This window comes from Heteronotia binoei, chromosome 8 (genome assembly GCF_032191835.1).
Source record: "Heteronotia binoei isolate CCM8104 ecotype False Entrance Well chromosome 8, APGP_CSIRO_Hbin_v1, whole genome shotgun sequence".
NCBI lineage: Eukaryota > Metazoa > Chordata > Lepidosauria > Squamata > Gekkonidae > Heteronotia > Heteronotia binoei.
Window position 1 is genome coordinate 41241421 of NC_083230.1, and position 21616 is coordinate 41263036.

The 21616-nt window shown below is 38.3% G+C and overlaps 1 protein-coding gene across 2 annotated transcripts in view; it reads right to left on the reverse strand.

Moving 5' to 3' along the window:
- The window catches only part of SLC38A1 (solute carrier family 38 member 1), a 92709-nt gene that overhangs the window by 52353 nt on the left and 18740 nt on the right, over window positions 1-21616 (reverse strand). Inside the window, exons 2-3 of one of the 2 annotated variants that reach the window (XM_060244954.1) lie at window positions 10912-11104; window positions 1263-1338 (exon numbers count right to left, since the gene is read on the reverse strand). In XM_060244954.1, the coding sequence (XP_060100937.1) occupies window positions 1263-1338; window positions 10912-11030 (195 nt within the window). In that variant the 5' untranslated portion in view covers window positions 11031-11104. Of the gene's footprint in view, window positions 1-1262; window positions 1339-10911; window positions 11119-21616 lie in introns of both variants that reach the window. The other variant, XM_060244955.1, reaches the window with a different exon arrangement.

The window sequence follows — 21616 nt, forward strand, 5'->3', positions numbered from 1 at the left end:
TAAGCAGCAGCACAGACTCTGCTGCTGGCCTCCAGGTGAATTTCAGCCTTACTTCTTAAATTCAACTGGTCAGACTTTCCACTTCATACAGCATTAATCTGTGCATCCACTGCACAACTCAAATCTCTGAACACACACAGAGAGCTCTTCTATGAACAGGAGCTTCTTGGTTTATTTTCTTCTTTCATTGTTGCTACTTTCCATCCCATGGGATTTTGGATGCCATGCTGCTGATGGCCTGACTTTCAGCTATCTAGGTTTTAAAAAAATGTCTTTATGGCTTTTTATTGAAAAAAAAAAGCCACCCAGATTTCATTTTTTTTAAGTTATGAATCCTCCCACTCTTGAATCTCTGATGCTGACATTCTGCCCAAGATACCATCTCAGGTAGATGTTCATTGATAGCCACATGATCTTTTTATTTGTCACCCTGAAGTTGTACATCTCACTCCCCCATGAGGCTCATCTGTCCCCCATAAGGTAAGGTAAGGTAAGGTAAATTTATTTTTGTATCCCGCCCTCCCCTGCCAAAGGCAGGCTCAGAGCGGCTCACAGACATGGGACAACCATGATTCAATAAAATACAATCAAGACAAAAGCAGATTAAAATACAATTAGGCTCATGGCTCATTTGCCACATTTCCAAGACAGGTGAAGGCATATTTTCTATTCTATGGGTGTGTGGGTGGTCATTTTTCCTCTTGTTTGTTCTCTGATGTCATTTTGATTCTGACATGGCCCCGAACTGCAGAATGGTTTTATGTTGTGGTGATAAAAAGCAGTGGTAGAAATGGAGCAAACAAACCAGTAAATACAAAAGAAACAAATTCCCTTCAGTGAAAATGCTAGTAATAAACTGTCCTCTGAATTGAAGTGCATGCTACGTTTCCTGCCTGTGAAGAAGAACCCAGAGCACATGGAAACTAGATTTAAGGAGAATATCTATAAGAGAAGGAATAGAGAAGCATCTTGAGCACACACCTGCCAACCATGTAAGATCTGGGCTGAGCTTCTGTTTCCCTTCCTGTATTAAAGCTGGGGCATGGCCAAAAGTGTGAACCTTTAGCAAGGGTTAAAAGACTGTTGGTCCATCACCTGTGGCAGTTAATACACCATGCTAGCAGTTCCATGCCAGAGTGTAGCATACTGTACTGCTTGTGTCTATTTGTACTGCTCATTTGTATTTTTAAAGCTACTTTGGATCCTCAATGGGGAAAAAAGCAACAAGTCATGAATAAATAAGTAAATGGAGGAGAACCTACATATTCATCACATTTCTTCTTCTCCAAATGGCTGTTGGTTAAGCTTCTTCTGCTTTCACGGTCAGAAATGAACTTGCTGAAAAGAAATACCACAGCAGGATTTTTATTTCAGAAGAAAAAGCATTTATGATATTTTTGACTGGTTACTGTTATTTAGGTTAGTTTTACATTTGTTCCATATTGGTGCTTATTGGTGTATGCAAATAAGGCAGAAGTAGCAGAAGACTGCACCCAAGAAAAGACTACAGAAAAATAGTCAAAACAAACTATTGTATGAAATAAGACATATGGGATCACTCACAAATATATTACTGTAAGAACCCAGCTCCTGCACTGCAGTCGTACAAGAAGGGTACTTCTGAGTAATTTCTGAATGTAAGTATTGATATGAATTGGCAAGGTTTCTTTCAAGAACCCCAGGTTCTAGTAAGAGTGAGGGAAAACAAACCAAAGCCTTCTTTGTTTTAGTGGGAGTAAACACTTTTTCATTGAGACCAGTGGAACAAGTCTTAAGTCTGCATGATTCAAACATCATAATAAACACAGTCTATCTTATGTGTTGACTCACCATGTGACTGTCTGCATGGTGCAAATGCACAAAGGAAGTGCCTACATGATGCCCCCTCCCCATGATCAGCAACATTAGGAAAGCACTGCTGCCGATCACGGGAAGAGGATGTACACACAAGCACTTCCTCTACACACTGCAGATGACGTGGCAATCATAGGGAACTGCACCTATGTTCCCTCCCCACACTCTGAGCCAATGCATAAATGGGTTGTCTTCACAAGGCTCTTACAGAAAGAAACCACTGGATACAACTTAGCTGAAATGTGTCACAGGATCCAATATAGTCTTTTTAATATAGTGAATTCTTCAGGCTGCTAAAACTAAGACATATCATAGCATGAGATACATTTTCATTTCCAAGCCTACAATCTCCCCACTAAAAGAGACTGAAGTATTCACAGGGCTTTTTTTTTTTTTAGCAGGAACACACAGGAACACAGTTCTGGCTGGCTTAGTGTCACAGGGAGTGGCCTAATATGCAAATGAGTTCCTGTTGGGCTTTTTCTACAAAAAAGCCATGTGTGAGACAGTGGTGACATCAGGGGGTGGAGTCTAATATGCAAATGAGTTCCTGTTAGGCTTTTTTAAACCCCCCCCGAAGCATTCATATCATTGATGTTAGCTGCACAATTTCTATCTGAGGTTACAGTAGCCAACTTAACTCCGGCAATTAAAAAACAAAGATTATACATCACAATTATTAAAGTCATGAAAACCACAAGGTGTGCATACAGAGAAAACTCTTTTGAAAAGACAGCTTTTTATTCTGATTTAAAAAAACACAAAAAAAGATTTGACCTAGTTAGCTTTTAGTTTGCTTGCCTCAGACGCAATAAATAGCATGACACCTCTGGGATCACTCTAGCCTGCAGGTGGAGGAATGGATGTTGAATGCCCCCCCCCTCTGGTTATGTGTGGAAAACTAAGCTTATTAAGGAAAAAGCTAGACTCTATCCTTTCTTGCTGACATTCTGAGTTTTTATAGGCAGAGAATTTTTGCCATGGTGGAACATTCAAACATACAGGTTCACTGCAATAAAACAGGGGAAGGACCATGACATGGTTAAGAGCACATGGGCATCAGGGGTGTGACCTATTAAGCAAAGATTCCTACTAGGCTTTTTCTACCAAAAAAACCCTGTGTGAAATAATGGTGGCATCGACGGTGTTGCCTAATATGCAAATGAGTTCCTGCTGGACATTTTCTGCAAAAAAAGCCCTGGCTAAAAGTATGGCAGACTAGGGATCCAAACTTAGATCACTCAGATCCTCAGACCACTATGCCACACTAACTGTACTTCATGAAGCTGGTTATATGATATTTTAATACCTCTGGTCTGCAACAGATTCATTAAACCCATTTTACACTACAACAAGGCCCACCCCAATCCCTATCTGACACCAAGCTCTGCATACTTGTTTGGAGATCACCTTCTGTTCCGCAGCAGCAGCACATTAGAACCTCTGCATTCCTGAATAACATATAATACAGCCACCCTAGGGTGGTGCCTCTTCAGAATATGAACATGTAGCAAGTAAGACCATTGGACTGTACAGCTTAGGCCTGTCTTTTATATAGTTTTCTATTGGTCAAAAAAGCAGCCGGAGTGGAACTGAAATTGTACAAATGGGATAAGGAAAAAAAATAGTTTAGCCCCCTCATCTTGCGTTGCTGCTTAATTTTGAAGTACTGTGGCATCCACAAATCTTTCAATGTTACTTCTAGTTAAGTCTTAGGGAAAAGATATTAGCAGAACTATTTTAGATCTTTTCTAGTTCAAAAGCAACACAGAGCTGGGACTTCCGGGGTTGGATCATGGAGAATTGAGCCCTTTCTCAAAAGGGGAGCGGACTGGAGCCTTTGTTCTGGGTAGAGAAGGCAAATCCAACTGCCCACTTTTCTCAGCGAGGAAAAAGGCCAAGACATGCATGGAATATTCTGAGGGGATTTACTTTGGCTGAAAAGGAGTCCCAGCAGGGTTCCTTTGAGGCTTTGAAGAGTCCCCATTAAGGAATTGCATTCCAGTGTCTACAGAGGGTCTCCGTGGTCATTAAATTGACTTAAATTCATCAAGATTCAAGCTTTCTTTGGATTATCTAAATATTAATCCTTGAAGAGGACGATGTTAAAAAGGTTAAATTTGGCTGCAAGGTAAGAAGATCTTTATCTTTCATTCCGGGACTAAAACCAACTTTGAGATAAAGATTAAAATTTGGACTTAGCTACAATATTATAAAGTTATAAACAAGAGAAGGGGGCAATTTTGAGACTTTTGGGAGACTTAGAAGCGAAGTTAAAGGTTAAAGCTTTAGCTTTAGCAAAGTTAAAGGTTAAAGAAGAACCATTATGTATCGCGAGATCTTTCAACCACTGAGAACGGGACTTCGTGGCAAGAAAAGCAGAGGCCATTGAAAGAAGGGAATTTAAAGATCTCCTGGCCTTCTCTAGGACTTGACAATCATAGAAAAATTGCGGTGGCCATTAAAAGAAGGTCAAAATAATGTAAAACTCTAAAGAAAGAAAAATGGGACTTTAAAAACTATTGGAGCCGGCAGATTTTACTACTACAGAGTGAAACATATTGGAATATATGAGAGGTATCAATTTTGGTGGCCTTTTGGAGAAAAAGAAAATTTTAAAAGGGCTAGAAAAATCGCAGCCGCCATTTTGTCTATTTTAAAAACTTTAAAAATTAGTATCTCGGGCTAGGAAGCCCTGAGGGCGGCCATTTTGGGTGCATTGAAAAGGGCATCTCCTAATCTTTAAGATCCAGTGGTTTAGTTTTAATTTGGAGAGATTAACCCGAAATTTTATTTTGGCAGTGAGGGGAGTGGAATGTCAGAACAGAAGCTGCCAAAACTGACACGCACATGGACTGCTTCACTTGAGGAAGGAAAGATGCCAAAGATACAAGAACAACTAGATGCCATGGAGGCAAGACTGATCAAAGTGATGAAGGACCTAGTAACAAAAAATAAAAAGCACGTAGTTTAAGAACTAGAGGTGGTGAAGTCAGAAATAAAGAAAGAGATTGAAGATCATAGAAAGAAGTCACAAACAACGTTAAACAAAGTACATGTGGTTGAAAATAAGGTGAAAGATCAAGATTCCATGATTAATAAACTGCAGGAGAAAGCAGCACTTCAAGATTGCAAGTTAATGGAAAGCCAGATTCGTTTGAGAGGAGTACCTGAAGAGGAAGGTTCTGATTTAAGGATATATATGATAAGAATCATTGCTGAGTTTTTAGAAATAGAGTCTGATGAATCCAGTTATTTGTATGACTATATATATAGGGTTAATTCCCAGTATGCAAAGAAAAACAAATTACCAAGAGATGTGGTAGTCAAATTTATTACAAGAGAAATGGTGGGAAAGATCTTAAAAAAGCAATTTGAAAAAACACTGGAAATTGAGGGAAGCAGAGTAAGAATCATGAAAGAGTTGCCAAGAAAAGTTATAAATGACAGAAGACTATATAAAAAGCTAATAGATAAGCTAATAGATATGGACGTGAGATACAGATGGATACTGCCAGAAAGTCTAAGTTTTGAACATGGAGGAAAAAGGATTACAATTACAAATGTACTGGAACTGTGGAAGTTTTTTGAAGAAAATAGGGGATTTGGGGATACAGAATAAAAAGAAGAACCATTATGGATTACAAATTACTATCTTGGAATGTAAATGGACTAAATTCACTGCAAAAAAGGGCTACATTTCAATGGCTAAAAAACAAAAATGTAATATAATTTGTCTACAAGAAGTACATATTAAACAATTGGATTACAAATTTGGAATAAACAATTGGGAAAATAATTTTTTTCCTTGGCTAAGGAGAAAAAAAGGGGTATGATTTTTTATATTAAACAAGAATTAGATCCAAAATTGATTTTTAAGGACAGTGAAGGCAGATATCTTGCAGTGGAAGTGATGATGAATGATAAAAAGATGTTGCTGTTGGAATTGTATGCCCCAAATAGGGCAAAAGACTCTTTTTTCAAAGATAACACGCAAAAATTAGACCAAGTGACTTATGATCAAATAATGATAATGGGAGACTTTAATGAAACAATTATAAATGACTTGGACAGATTAGGAAGAAGAAGTACGGAGGGGAAATTACCAAAGTCATTTTTTGATTTAGTGAAGTAAGAAAATCTGGATGATACATGGAGGAAATTTAATCCCAAGGTGCGTGACTATACTTTTTTTTCATCAAGGCATAACTCTTTCTCAAGAATTGATATGTTATGGACTAAAAAAGATCTTGGACTTATGACGAAAAAAACAGAGATTCTTCCTAAAGTTGGGGCTGATCACAATCCACTGATGTGGTCGGCAAAAAGTGTGAAAAAGACTAGGAGATGGAGAATAAATGAAGATTTGCTACAAAAAACAGAGATAGTGGTGTCTCTAGAAAAAGAAACTAAAGCTTTCTTTCAAATAAATGAAAATAAGGACATTCATTTCCAAACTGTGTGGGATGCGTATAAAGCTGTAATTAGAGGTCTTTTAATCGCAATGAATAATAAAGACGAAAGAGATAAAGAGAAACAATTGTTGGATATTCAAAAAGAGATTGGGGAAAAAAAGGAACTTAAAAAAGACTGGGAAAAAGAAAATAATAAGGGAAATTACAATTCTGCAGAATCAACTGAGACATTTGTTAAATAAAGAGGTAGAATGGAACCTTAAGAGATTACAACAGAAATCCTTTGAAGGAGCAAATAAACCTGGAAAATACCTAGCTTGGCAAATGAAAAAGAAAAGGGAAGTAAATGTGTTACTAAAATTGTATCGGAAGGTAAAGAAATAGTTGACCAAGCAGGAATTAAAAGGGATTTTTTAAAATACTATGCTAAGCTATTTCAAGGTCAAAAGGTGGATAAAAATAAAATAGATGCATATTTACAGAAAAATCAGGTAAGCCCCTTAACAGAAAATATGGAAAAGGTCTTAAATGAACTAATTGAAAAAAATTGAAGTTGAAGCAGCAATAAACTCAATGAAATTGGGAAAGGCACCAGGTCCAGACGGTTTCACAGCAAAATTTTATGAAGTCCTCGCAGAAGTGTTAGTACCAAAACTTCAAAAATTGATGAATATTATAAGGATTGATGGGAAAATACCAAATACATGGAAGGAAGCAATAATTTCGTTGATACCAAAAGAAGATAGAGACACCACAAATGTAAAAAACTATAGACCAATTTCATAACTAAACAATGATTACAAAATATATGCTAGGATACTAGCAGAATGACTCAAACAGCATTTGAACAATTTTGTTAAAGAGGAACAAGCAGGATTTCTTCCCAGAAGACAAATTAAAGATAATATTAGAACTGTCATAGACATTGTTGAATATTATGAGAAGCATCCTGAAAAAGAAGTGGCATTATTCTTGTAGATGCAGAGAAGGCCTTTGATAATTTGAATTGGGACTTTATGTTTGCAGTGATGCAGAAATTAGGACTTGGAGAAGCTTTTATAAGAATGGTTAAGGCGATATATACTGAGCAATAAGCAAGACTCTATATAAATGCAGATTTGACAGAGAAAATGATAATCAACAAAGGTACAAGGCAAGGTTGCCCTCTATCTCCATTGATGTTCATAATGACGTTAGAGATATTGCTTATGCAAATACAAGAAGATAAAAGAGCAGAGGGGCTGAGACTGAAGGGTCTTTCTTATAAATACAGAGCGTTTGCTGATGATGTAATGTTTATTAATGAAAATCCTCTATCTGTGACACCATTGCTGCTTCATAAAATTCAAGACTATGAAGAATTGGCAGGCTTCTATATAAATAAAGAAAAATTGAAAATTTTGTGTAAAAATATGACAAAGAGTCAACAGAAAAAACTGCAAAGAGTAACAGAGTGTGAAGTTGCCTCAAAAGTAAGATATTTAGGTGTGGAAATTACTATGAAAAATATAGATTTGTATAAAAATAATTATGAAAAGCTTTGACGGAAAATTGTGAAGACTTGATAAAATGGAATAAATTGAACTTGTCTATGTTGGGCAGAATTGCTGCAATTAAAGATAATGGTCTACCAAGAATTATGTTTCTATTTCAAACAATTCCAATTGTGAAGGACAATAAACAATTCAATAAATGGCAACAAAAAGTCTCAGAATTTGTATGGGCAGGCAAGAAACTAAGAATTAAAATGAAAATTTTAACTAATGCAAAAGAAAGAGGAGGTTTCCAACTGCCAGATTTAAAAGTGTATCATGATGCAGTATGTTTGGTATGGATTAAAGATTGGATGACGTTATTAAACAAAAAGCTGCTGGTGTTAGAAGGTCATGGAAATATTTTTGGCTGGCATGCATATATATTTTATGGGAAAAATAAGTTGGATGGTTTTTTCTCACACCATTATATAAGAAGAAACTTGCTAAGTACTTGGGTAAAATATAAAAAATATGGTGATGAGAGAAAACCATTATAGATTGTGCCAACGGAAGTATTAAAATTATCTTCAGAAACTGATGCAGGGATGTTTTTAATGTACCATCAACTATTAAAAATACATGGAGGAAAAGCGGAACTAAAATCAGCCGGAGAATTACAGTACAAATATAATTGGTTTCAACTACAACAAATTAAGAGTTTGGTGGAAGAGGATATTAAAAATGAAGACATAAGACAGGAGCAAACAGAATTGGAAAAAATGCTGGATGATAATGAAAAGTTGATTTAAAGGATTTATAAATTACTATTGAAGTGGTCAACAGAAGAGGATGTAGTTAAATCTCAAATGATAAAATGGGCAATTAATTTTAATAAAGAAATTCAAATGGAATCTTGGGAGCATTTATGGAAGAACTCTATAAAGATTTCGACATGTTATAACATTAAAGAAAATTGTTATAACATGCTGTACAGATGGTACATGACACCTAAGAAACTGGCAAAAATGAATAATCAGGTGTCAGACAGATGTTGGAAATGTAAAAAACATGAAGGATCTTTCTATCATATGTGGTGGACTTGTGAAAAAGCAAAACAATTTTGGCAAATGATTCAGAAAGAAATGTCAAAAATTTTAGGTTATGACATTAAGAGGTCTCCAGACTCTTTTGTTGGGATTACAAATGGAAAGTTTTCCAAAACAAGATAGAACGATGGTGTGGTATCTGCTTTCAGCTGCAAGGACATTGTATGTGCAGCTATGGAAGCAAGACAAAATACCAGAAAAATGGGACTGGATTTTAAAAGTTTTGTCATGGAGTGAAATGGATAAATTTACAAGAATCTTAAAATACTATGAATTGAAGAAGTTTAGGAAGGAATGGGAGAAATTTCAAAACTATGTTGAAAAACAATGCAAAGTAAAGGGACACTTAGTGATTTTTTGATAAAAGCTGGTGGAATAATGGACTAGAATATAAAAAGGGAAAATTTTCATATTGAAAAATGAAGACGAACTTATAGAGTTAACTTTTCTTATTTTATATTTTTATTTCTTCCGTATTGATATAAGGTTTTTAAATGGGGATTCTTGATTTGTTAAATTACCTTGTTTCTTTTTTCTTTAATTTTAAAACACCGGCGAGGGTCAAGAAAAAGGGAGGGAAGAGAAGGGGGAAAAAAGCGATGTATTGTTTTTATTTTGTATTATTTTAAAATTTCTTATAGATTTCTATAACAATATATTGCTAATTAATAAAATTGTTTAAAACAAAAAAAAGCAACACAGAGCTGGATCCCATAGATCCATTTGATTAGAAGGCACTTTTCTCTGACCAAAAGGTCTTCCCCCAGATAAAAAAGGCTCTTTCAACCATTCTTCTGCTGGAAGACTATGGCCCTACTAGCAGGATAGTTTTGTGTTTTTCAACACATTGCCAGTGCTCTTGTAATTGCAGTGCATTCAAGCACTCCAGCCTACTGGGGAAGACAGCTAGGGCTGCCAATTCCCAGGTGGGGGCAGGGGATCCCCCGGTTTGGAGCCCCTCCCCCCGCTTCAGGGTCATCAAAAAGCAGGGAGGGGGGAAATGTCTGCTGGGAACTCTATTATTCTCTATGGAGACGTATTCCTATAGGAAATAATGGAGAATTGATCTGTGGGTATCTGGGGCTCTGGCGGGGGGGGGGGGAGCTGTATTTTGAGGTAGAGGCACCAAACTTTTAGTATGGCATCCAGTGCCTCTCCCCAAAATACCCCCAAAGATTAAAAAAGATTGGACAAAGGGGTCCAGTTCTATTAGCCCCAAAAGAAGGTGCCCCTATTCTTCAATATTTCCTATGGAAGGAAGGCATTTAAAAAGGAGTGCGGTTCATTTAAATGTGATGGCCAGAACTTCCTTTAGAGTTCAATTATGCTTTGTCACACCCTTTCTCCAGACTCCACCCCCAAAGTCTCCTGACTCCACCCCAAAGTCCCCAGATATTTCTTAAATTGGACTTGGCAACCCTAAGACAGCTATGAATGTCTGGGTTGCCCCACCCCGTCTTCAGATGCCTCAGGCATCAAAGTTTATATCATAGGCTGGATCCTATTCAAAATCTCCGCTGAAGGAAGGAACTTCTGTCCCCAGCCTTCTGCTGGAGCCCAATATGAAAAAGTGTGCCTGCACACAAAAGCTTGTACCTTTAATAAGATTGTATTGGTCTTAAAGGTGCCACTGGACTCAAACTTTATCCCCATAAATAATGGTCCTAGGGGAAAAAGGACCCCACAGAAACAGCACAACAACAGAGTCAGTCAAGGGATGGGGGAATTGGCACTAATCTTTCCACTTACATTTCTGCGGTCCAAATATTTTCCAAATGTCTAATGTTATTATTGATTTGACTTTGTGTTTAATTAATTTTTAAATGCTGACTTTGGTTAAATAGTATGTTTGTACATTTGTATTAAGCATATTGGTTTTAAAATTAGTAGTCTATAAATCTTGCATTATAACCACTGATGCCCAATACAGGACAAGTACAAAATCCAAATTATATCTTTAAATGGGGCATGACTCAGGCATGAATAATTCATTGGTCATGTTTCAAGTCAGAAATGCTGTTTTTAAATTTGGTAAATCTGGAGCAATGGAAAAATACTCACCTATTCATCTGGCCATTTTCTACCTCTGTGAAATCATTGGAATCATTGCTGATGTTGTCATCCTCTGGGACCGTCATGTTCTGCAACTCAGTTAATTCTAGTCCTGTTTTGAATTGCATCTTGGCTTAAGAAAGACGTCCTGAATTTTGCTTGGTCCTTGAGGATTTCTAACAGCCACAAAGGAAGTGACAACCTGAAAATGAGAAGCTGGGGAGGGGCAGAAGAACAAAATTAGAGGCCACCAAGAATAATTTTTTAAAATCATCATCAGTATTTTTGAATTAGATACTTATCTTGGTCTACTGAACTGGTCTAAACGTATAAGTTCCTGTAATCAGTACAGAAGTGCTGCTAAGATTTCAAATAACAGATCAAAACAAAAACTTATTTTCATGTGTTTTCTATTTAGGTATGTTCTGTTGTGTATAACTTGTATTAAAATTTGATATTCTACATCCCCATAATCCATAATCATGTAATACCTTTTCTTAGAACATTCCTCTCCAGAGATATAGGGTGGAAACTTTTCTATTTCTTAAGATTAGCTATTTCGTAGAATTAATGGCATTAATGGATGCTTTTAGCAGCACAATGCCTGGCAGCCTTGGTAGTTTGTAACTAATGTTGTTTGTTGGTTTCCTTAGCATTATTGCTAAGAACTGTGAAAGTATATGTATGCCTTCCTCATATGAAAATAGTGTTTGTCAGGGGGAGGGGGACTACTAATACATATAATCAAATAGTGAAAAATATTGTAATCACCAATCTGATACAGAATGAACAAGAAATACAAGTGATGCTACAGAGAGTGAAGAAAAACTGAGGTACCCCAGTGACCTCAAGTTAAATTCTGCTTAAATGGAGGAGTGGACAACCACATCCCTGGCATATCATGCACACTCCTTTAGGTATGCTAAAACTAGTGTACCAAGAGGGGCCATGCAAGGGTTAGGGATACCAGTCATCGGATGATGGGGGAGATATAGCAGTGGGGCAAGATGAAATTAGGGAAGGAGACAGAGATATAGTAGTACTTGGCCTCCTTCCTGCCTTTGCCCCATCCAAAGGAATTTTGGTTGTGAGGTTAGGAAATTCTACCCTTTTCTGACGTTGGTGTTGTGCAATGCTAAATTCATAAATAATAAGGATTATCTTGCAGAACAACATATGGATGGCCTGTGTGACCAAGACCGGGGTGAGAGATGGTGAAACCATTGCCTTGAACCAACTTGCTTCCCCAGGTTTATCAGTCCTCCACCAGTCCTGGACTACTCTGTGTCTGTGGGGTGGGGGGTGGGGAGGAAGGCAATGCTTGTCCAAGAGACCTTCTCCTTCAGGGTGCTCCCCACCCCAAACACTGCTGGTGTTGAACACGTGGGTCTAATGTGGGAGGCGAAGGAGAGCTTGGTTATCTGGCTGGTGTACCAATCACCGAACACACCAACAGATACTCTGCTGGGCCTTTCGGAGGTTGGCAGCTGGGAATTGGAATACCCCAGGTTATTAATTCTGGGGGACTTCAATGTCCATACTGATGAGATGGACTCCTCTCAGGCCAAGAACCTAGTGTTATCTATGGCAGTAATGGGACTCTCTCAATTTGCAGTAGCTCCCCCACAAAAAGCAGGCCATATGCTGGATCTTATTTTTGGGATGGGGATAGAGGAGGATCTGGTACAAACTTATGCAGTGCTGTGATCAGACCACTTCATTCTTAAGGCCCAGGTGAACATCCCAAACTCTCCCTGTTTAGGTAGCAAGCTGATCTATGCTCAACTGCAGAGACTTATGGATCCTAATGGTTTCCAGAATGCTCTGCGGGAGCCAACACCTCCTGGTGATTCACTAGATGAGCTGGTGGAAGACTGGCATAGCTGTCTTTCTAAAGCCATTAATACTATTGCTCCCCAGCACCCTCTTCATCCCCATGCCAAACTAGTTCTGTTGTGTGCCCCAGAACTATGGAGAATAAAACGGAAACTGAGATTGCTAGAGCAGGGGTAGTGGCATATTCATGAAGAAGCTACAAGATCATCTTATGGGCTGTTTATGAAAACTTATGAGATGGCAGTGAAGGCTGCAAAGAAAGATTTCTGTGCAGCTACCATTGCATCAGCAAACTCATGCCCAGCTCAATTATTTGTCAAGCATTGGTATTTCAAATAATCGAGCTATTGTTTAAATCAAAGACTCATTTTATTGATAATCCAACACTTGCCCAAGGAACAATACCTTGCAAGTGATACAGAATGTTATATAGCATGGCATCTTAAAGGCTACTTCAAAGACAAAGTTCAGATAACTTTAAAACATAACATACAGATGTGAATTGCATAGAAGGTTCAAAGCATTCTATCAACTACTCATTTGGATACTATAACATCTCTCGTTTCCCACACATTCCTGACTTGCTGATATGTATGGGAACTCGAGGGAGAGGCACTTCTGCTCTACAATAGGAAGATTACTTGCATATCCTGCATCCTTGAGAGTCCATCTTTATTCAGAAAGGAGGGATAATAGAAAGGAGGAGGGGGGAAGTATGAACACAGAATGCATACTAAATTAATACTCAGAAATATCATACTTGACATAATTTAGAACAATTACATCCAGGGCATTTTTTTGTAGCAGGAACTCCTTTGCCTATTAGGCCACACACCCCTGATGTAGCCTATCCTCCTGAACCTTACAGTAGGCCTTGTAAGAAGAGCCCTGTAAGGCTCTTGGAGGATTGGCTGCATCAGGAATGTGTGGCCTAAAAGGCAAAGTAGTTTCTGCTTAAAAAAAAAAAAGCCCTGATTACATCTCTGACTATATTGCCACAAGACATCATAGACTGAGAGGCTTTTGCAAACTATTTTGAAGTCTTGTCACTCCACCATGACCTCTGTGTCACAGTTGAAACAACAACAAAACTGGAAGCCCCTTGGCTGTCTTCTGGTCCTGTTATGGACAAATTCAGCCACTTCTCTCGGGAGGAGGCCCACAACTTGCTTCCTTAATCCATGCTCAACTTGTGGAGATGGGATACACACTTTGCTGTATGATACTCTTAACTTATCCCTGACATCAGGTTTTTTCAGGGGGAATGAAGGTGGCAGTGGTGCATCTGATCTTAAAGAAACCATTTCTGGATCTGGCAGTCCTGGCCTAATATCACCCAGTATCAAACCTGTTCCTGGGTAAGTTAGTTGAGAGAGTAGTGGCCAGATAGCTGCAGGCTTTCCTGAATGATGCCACCATCCTAGACCCCTTCCAGTCTGGCCATAGAACTGAGACGGCTTTGGTTGCCCTTACAGACAGCCTCCAGAGGCAGCTGGACTGAGGCTGGTCAGTGCTGCTATTGCTTCTTGATTTGACAGCAGCGTTCAACATGGACAACCGCAATCTTTTGACCCACTGCCTTGCCAACATGGGGATTCAGGAGACTGCCTTACAATGGCTCTCCTCCTTTCTTCAAGGTCAGGGACAGAGAATGGCACTGGGGGAGAGGGTCTCCCTGCAATACCTACTAGATTGTGGGGTTCTTTGGAGAGTGATTCTCTCCCCAATGTTATTGCAACTCGCTGTATGTGGACCTGCCCTTGTACCTGCTCTGGAAGCTGCAGCTAGTGCAAAATGAAGCAGCACACATGTTGTCTGTGACACCTTTGTGGGCACACATTCATCTGGTACTGTGCAGCCTGCTCTAATCTTTAAGGCCCTGAGCAGCCAGGGACAAATGTACCTGCAGGACCCCTCTATCCTTATGTACCCCAAAGGGCCTTATAATCAGCTGACCATAATCTGCCGGTAATCTTCAGTCCAAAAGATGTCCATCTAGCCTCAACTAGGAAGCAGAAAACAATTAAATGGGATCATAGTGTGAATATCATACTAAATACAAAAAATGTAACTGTAACATATGACTACTATACTTTTTATTAAATACTAATTTCACAAATAAATATCATAAATATACACTATATCAATTCAATAACAATCCTTATTAGTGTATTGTTATCTGTATTTTAAAGCGGTTCCTTCATGGTCTCAGTGTTTATACCATTGAAGAGTGTTTAACAAGCTATGAAACAGAAGATTTTGTACTTGCTTAGTAAAAGATACTGACTTGCTCCTTATCACAGCCCAACAAGAGGAAGATATTAAGAGTTCTGATGAAGTTGTAACATGAAATGAGTTTACAAATAGTTACTCATCATTGAAAATGCTGTATTACAACACACAAAAGAACTCTGTTGAAAATGGTAACATATTATTTTATGGTTGTTATTGAAGGAGAGCCCCTGAATAATTAATTAATACCCCCAATAATAATAATATTTGTCATATTGAGTAAAAATATGCTTTGTCTTCAAACAAAGAGAACTGTTGTTAAACTGCCGTTAGAAACTGACTTTACTGCCCAGTGGGTGTGAGCTCCAGCCATAAGATCAGATAAGGGAACAGCCTCCTACAGGCAACTTGCAGTATATAGATAAGTAAGGAAACTTCGTCATGGAAATTTGCTAGAAAGAGTTCTGTGAAGGCGGGACCTTTTGAAATCAGATAAGCCTATGTGCCTGCCTGCTTGTTTTCTGTATGAATAAAACAGTCTGTATGTAGAATGATTTTAACTCAGTCATTTTGGGAGCCCATGCCCGACTGGGTTCTACTTATGGTACCATAAAGTAAACCTTGCTTCAAACCAGTAAGTCTGTGCAGACCTCGTTATGTCTCTGCTTCATTTTGGTGCATTGACTGCCGGGAAATGAACAGGGTTAAGATATTTCCTTCCCCTTGACTGGTTGTATAGCCGTTCACCTTCCACCCTCATGGCGGGAAGACCGGAGTAGGCGCCATGGTCACATTTTTGATTGAGTCCGGTTCTCTCCGCCCCAGTGGGAGAAGGTGCCTGGTCTGCCAACCAAGATCCCGTGCCTGGATGAACCGATGTGTCCAGGGAATCAGAAGATCTTCAGGATTGTGAGTATGAATTGTCTGGGAATTCTGATTACCTCTCCTTAGGAGAGAAGAAGGGTCTGATCACCCCTTAAGCTCTGTCTATTAGGCTCCGCTTTGGAGCTGAAGCACAGAAGCTAGGATCTGGAAGGATTTCTTTGGTGTATATGAATGAGAGGAGACAAAGCCTCTAAGTGAGAGGGATTTTCTCTTGTGCAGTTTCCAGTAGGGTGACCTCACTGGGTCACGAGAGAGTGGGAGTGAAAAACCCCAGGGCTCCCTGGCTGCCAGACCCTTTACTGGCAGCTCCTGTTTTCTGTTTTCCCAAGAAGTGTCTTGTCTAAACGACTGGTGCCATGGGGAACTTAAAAGTCAGAATTCTGGGGAATGTCAGAGAATGGTAGTTCCACATGGGCAGGCAAGGCTCCTATGTCCCTAAATCTCCCCTCCCCAAGAAAAATCTTTTAAATTTGAATGTCTCTTAGAATAGAGAAAGCTGGCTTTGTAAGGTAACAAAGTCTGGTATTCCCCCAGAAACACCAAGAAGGTAGGTTGCCACCAGATTGGATAAATCCTTTAGCACAGAGGCCCCAGTCAAGCCTCTGCCTATTAGGAATACTCTAGAGAAAACTAAGCCACACCACTGCAGCAAGGGGTTCCCCAAGTCAGTTTTCACAAATTGGTAGTAGGCACATCCAAAGGCTAGTGGGTAAGTTTGGCTCGGATTGTGGTGGCCCTGAAAGCAAATAACCACAAAAATAAACTTGAAGGAAGTTTATTTTACAAAATAGGCATGAAAGCATTGGTTTTAGTGAGCCATACAAAATAACAACATTGTTCAATAAAACTAGCTAACTGGGTATAAATTCAGAGAACTGGGTAGATATTATCATACAGTGTCCAAATGTCCAGATGGAATCCAAGGGTTTCCCCGAATGGAATCACTTCAGGAGGCTGTTCAACATAATAGGGTCTAGTCTCGGTTAGGCTAGGCAAAGAAATGCACTCATGATGTTATTTTTATGCCTCCCAGACCCTCGTGGTGTAGCCAATTAAGGCTATTTAGCTATCTCAGCACTAAAATTCAGTTGGTGAATGGCCACTGCATTACAGTTAGCCCAAAAGGGTTCAGCTCTTTTAAAATGCAGCCAGGATGCAAACTAAACAAATACAATTTATTGCCATGATTGAATGATTCAGAGTTGTACCCCTATTTTCACTTTTAAAATGCCAGAACCAAATACCTCTGAGAAGGAGAGATTAAACTAGTTTTGTTAAATATTTACTGCTTCAGTTCTATAAATTTAAGGCTCAAGAAAAGGCTTCTGAGCATATACAGAGAGTGCCTAAGATAAGCCCCAAATTGGAGCCTGGCCTAGGGAAGTTAAAGATTGTAAATTTGCAGTCCTCCTGCCCTTCCCCCATTAAGGAAGGAATGAGAATCCTCTTCTTTTTACTCAATCTGAAATCTTTAACAGAACCAGAAAAGGCAAAAGGAATAATTTTTTTTTTTTTAGAATGCAGTGCCCTGAGACATTAAGAAGGAAAGAAAATTTTCACCTCAAGTCTCTCCTCTTAAAGCACAAGCAACCAGGTGTCTTTAGAGAAAGAGAATGGACTTCTTTTATAAATCAGATTCATAACTAACCAGGGAAGAAGAAATTTGGTCATTTGAAAATCTTATGTGACTAAGTTGATGGAAAACTCCAGGTATCACCTCTTCCACATGCAAATAAGGAAACACCCAGAGCATGAATTTTCTCCTTTCATAATCAGAAAGAAAATCTTGTCTCTGATACAAAGCTAATCCAGTCTCCTTAAGAGAAGTAAATTGCCAACATCTTTGCAAAGAGTCAAAGTTTTCTCTTTTGCAAGGAATTTTTGTCCTAGCAACTTTCACTGGATTTTGGCTAGGAAAACTTTTGCAGACCCTCTTTAGCTGCTTTAGGAAAGAAAAGCCACTTAGCCAAATTTAGTCTTAATTGTAGAAATAAGAAGTGTAAAATCTGAACCCCCCACCAGGCAGATATCTCATCACCTTCCCCATCTTGTGTTTAAAAGTTGCTTAACCTGGGGAGGGGGGGGGCGGAACCTGTATCCTGGAAAATTTATCAAGATCAGATAAGAGAATACTGGGATTAACTGCTCAGCAAGGGTTATTATCTTCTCTTTCTATCTTTTTGTTAAACCAATTTTCTCTCCCAGCCTTAGAGAGAGAAGGATTTTTTTATATATCTGTCCCATGGTATCTAAGGGAGAGGCACAATTGAGATATTTTTCTGAATTCTCATCTCCTGATTTTGGGTTTAAAGATACAAATTCAAACTTTTGAAATTTTGCAAGAATGTCTCCATAAACAAAATGAGTAGTTTTAGAAGACCACTCCCAGTCAGGAAGATGCCTGGAAGGAAACATGTGCATATGTTGAAAGAAACAAACCAGTTTGAAAGCTCCTTGGCTTGCTCAAAACACTACTTTGTTTTGGAAGGGTGCCAGTCTCCAAGTGAAACCTGGAGATCACTCCCAAAAATATAATGTAATACCCAGAACATTAAGGCCAGTGCCTCTGGGAGAGAAAGTGTCCAAGAAAATGGACTGCATGCCTTGTAATTTTCAAATGAAGTTACTTCAGAAGAAAAACCCAAAGGTAATAATTATAACCCATCTTCATGGTAGTTCTTCTTAGTCATTAGCAAGTAAATGAAAAAGTTATAATCCAATAATCCTATTTTTTAAAACTGTAATCCATATATAGTTTCTTTAAAGATTAATCATTGTCAAAGATCACCAAATGTCCTTTAATGTTCCATTGTTTTTCAATATATTTTTGAAACTTTCCCCACTCATTTTTAAATTTCTCTAGATCTTGTTCTTTTAAGATTCTTGTAAGTTTGTCCATTTCCCTCCAGTGCATGACTTTCAAAGTCCATTCCCACATTTCTGATATTTTGTCTTGTTTCCACATTTGCGCATATGATGTCTGTGCAGCTGAAAGCATATACCAAATTATTGTTCTATCTTGCTTTTGAAATTTTTCCATTTGTAATCCCAACAAAAAGATATCTGGTGCCTTCTTAATATTATATCCCAAAACTTTTGAAATCTATTGCTGAATCATTTGCCAAAATTGTTTTGCCTTTTCACAAGTCCACCACGTATGGTAGAAAGATCCTTCATGGCATTTACATTTCCAATATCTATCCGACACCTGATTGTTCATTTTTGCCAATTTCTTAGGTGTCATGTACCACCTATATAACATTTTAAAGCAATTTTCTTTTGTTATAACACGTAGATATTTTCAGAGTTCTTCCATAAGTATTCCCATGACTCCATCTGTATTTCCTTATTTATATTTATCGCCCATTTTATCATTTGTGACCATTTTATCCGTAGAACATTTCAATAATAGTTTATATGTCTGAGATCAGCTTTTCTTTTTCTCCAAACAGCATTCTCTCCAGTTCTGTTTGTTCTTGTCTTATTCCATAGTTTTTAATGTCCTGTTCAAGCAAACTCTTTATTTGTTGCAATTGAAACCAATTATATTTATATTGTATTTCTTCAGCCGATTTTAATTCCACCTTTTTTCCTTGAATTTTTAAAAGTTCTTTATATGTTAACCACTTCTCTTCTTTAATATCTGAATAGAATTTTATTACTTCTGTTGGTATTATCCAAAGCGGTTTCCTTTCATCACCATATCTTTTATATTTTGACCAGGTATTTAACAGATTACTTCTGATATAGTGATGTGTGAAGAAACCGTCCATCTTATTTTTCCCATAGTACATGTAAGCATGCCATCCAAAGACATTTCCATGTCCTTCTAATGCTAATAACTTTCTGTTTGATAATGTCATCCATTCCTTAATCCACACCAGGCACACTGCGTCATGATACAGCTTTAAATTAGGCAGTTGAAATCCGCCTGTTTCTTTCGCATCCATCAGAATTTTCATTTTGATTCTTGATTTTCCCTCGGCCCATACGAATTCTGAAAGTTTCATTTGCCATCTATTAAATTGTTTATTGTCTTTCACTATTGGAATTGTTTGGAACAGGAACATAATTCTCGGTAGGACAACATGATGTTGAGAAATGAAAATCCCACTCATGTAACATCATTGTTGCTTCGTAAGATACAAGAATATGGAGAATTGGCAGGTTTTTATATTAATAAAGAAAAATCGAAAATTTTGTGAGGTGAGTAGGGCTGAGAGATCTCTCTCAGGAGCTGCCCTTTCAAGGACAACTCTTGTGAGAGCTATGGTTAACCCAAGGCCATTCCAGCAGCTGCAAGTGGAGGAGTGGGGAATCAAATCCAGTTCTCCCAGATGAGTCCATGCACTTAACCACTACACCAAACTGGCTCTCTGAGTTTGATTCCCCCACTTGCAGCTGCTGGAATGGCCTTGGGTCAGCCATAGCTCTCACAGATTTGTCCTTGAAGTTGTCCTTTTAACATGGTTTTACCATGTCCTGTAAGCCACCCTGAGCCTGCCTCGGCGGGGAGGGCGGGGTATAAATAAAATTTATTATTATTAATATTATTATTATTATTATTATTATTATTATTATTATTATTATTATTATTATTATTATTATTATTATTATTATTATTATTCTGAGAGAGATCTCTCAGCTCCACTCACCTCACAGGGTGTCTGTTGTGGGGGAAGAAGATAAAAGGAGATTGTGAGCTGCTCTGAGATTCAGAGTGGAGGGCAGGATATAAATCCACTGTCGTATTATTGTTATTATTATTACTACATTGTATTATATAATGAAATAATTATACAACTCACGGCCTGGTTGCTAACAGGCCATGGACCAGTACCGGTCCATGGACTGGGGGTTGGGAACCCCTGCTCTACAAGACTGTACTTCTCTTCTAGGCAGGAACTAAGCAGCAGGGAAACCTTACCACTACAGACAGGAGATTTAGAATTAAGACCTGGCTCACTAACTAATTGGTGGGAATTATCCATGCTAACACACCTTCCCCCTCAGGGTAAGAACTTGTTTTTTTCCAGTTTGCAACAAAAGCCCAAGGGTGACTGGTTGGCTATTGTCAATCATTATTCACTGTGTTATCTCTGATTTTGTAGTTTCCATCTTTATGATGTTGTTTTAATCTTGATAGGTGGATTTTAATCCTGATATGTTGTTTTTGTTGTTGTAAACTGCCCTGAGTCCACTTGCAGAATAGGGTAGGATATAAATAAAAATTTAAATTAAACTAAATCATTAGGTCACCTGTCACCCTTCGTGAAGCAGAACTGTGCACAGTACTGACTGGCCAGCCATTGTTTTACATTTTCAGTACGTGAACCAGGTATAATTTATATCAGTAACTGGAAGAAATCTCAGAAAAGCAAATTTCTCTCTTTCCACCAAGCAATATTCTGCAACATTTATTTATGTTACTTATAGTACTTTTTTATCACTGAGATTCAAGGCAAATTACACAGTGTAAGTCAATGCAGTCAATAGGATGGGGCATGTAATAAACAATGTAACAAGACTGGAATGTGTTAATTAAAACCAAGTTAAAAAAAAGAGTCTGACCCGACTGTGTGACTGAACAACAACAAAAACTTGAACAAGGCTGAAACTAGTATAGTCCACTTTCTTTACCTTTATTGAAACACTAGGAATAAGGCCCATTGCAAAGCAAAATACAATGGGCTCTAGAAAGAGGCTGTGGGTGAGTGACCCCCCACCCTTGCTGTCTTTCCACCCACCCAAGTGAAGGCAC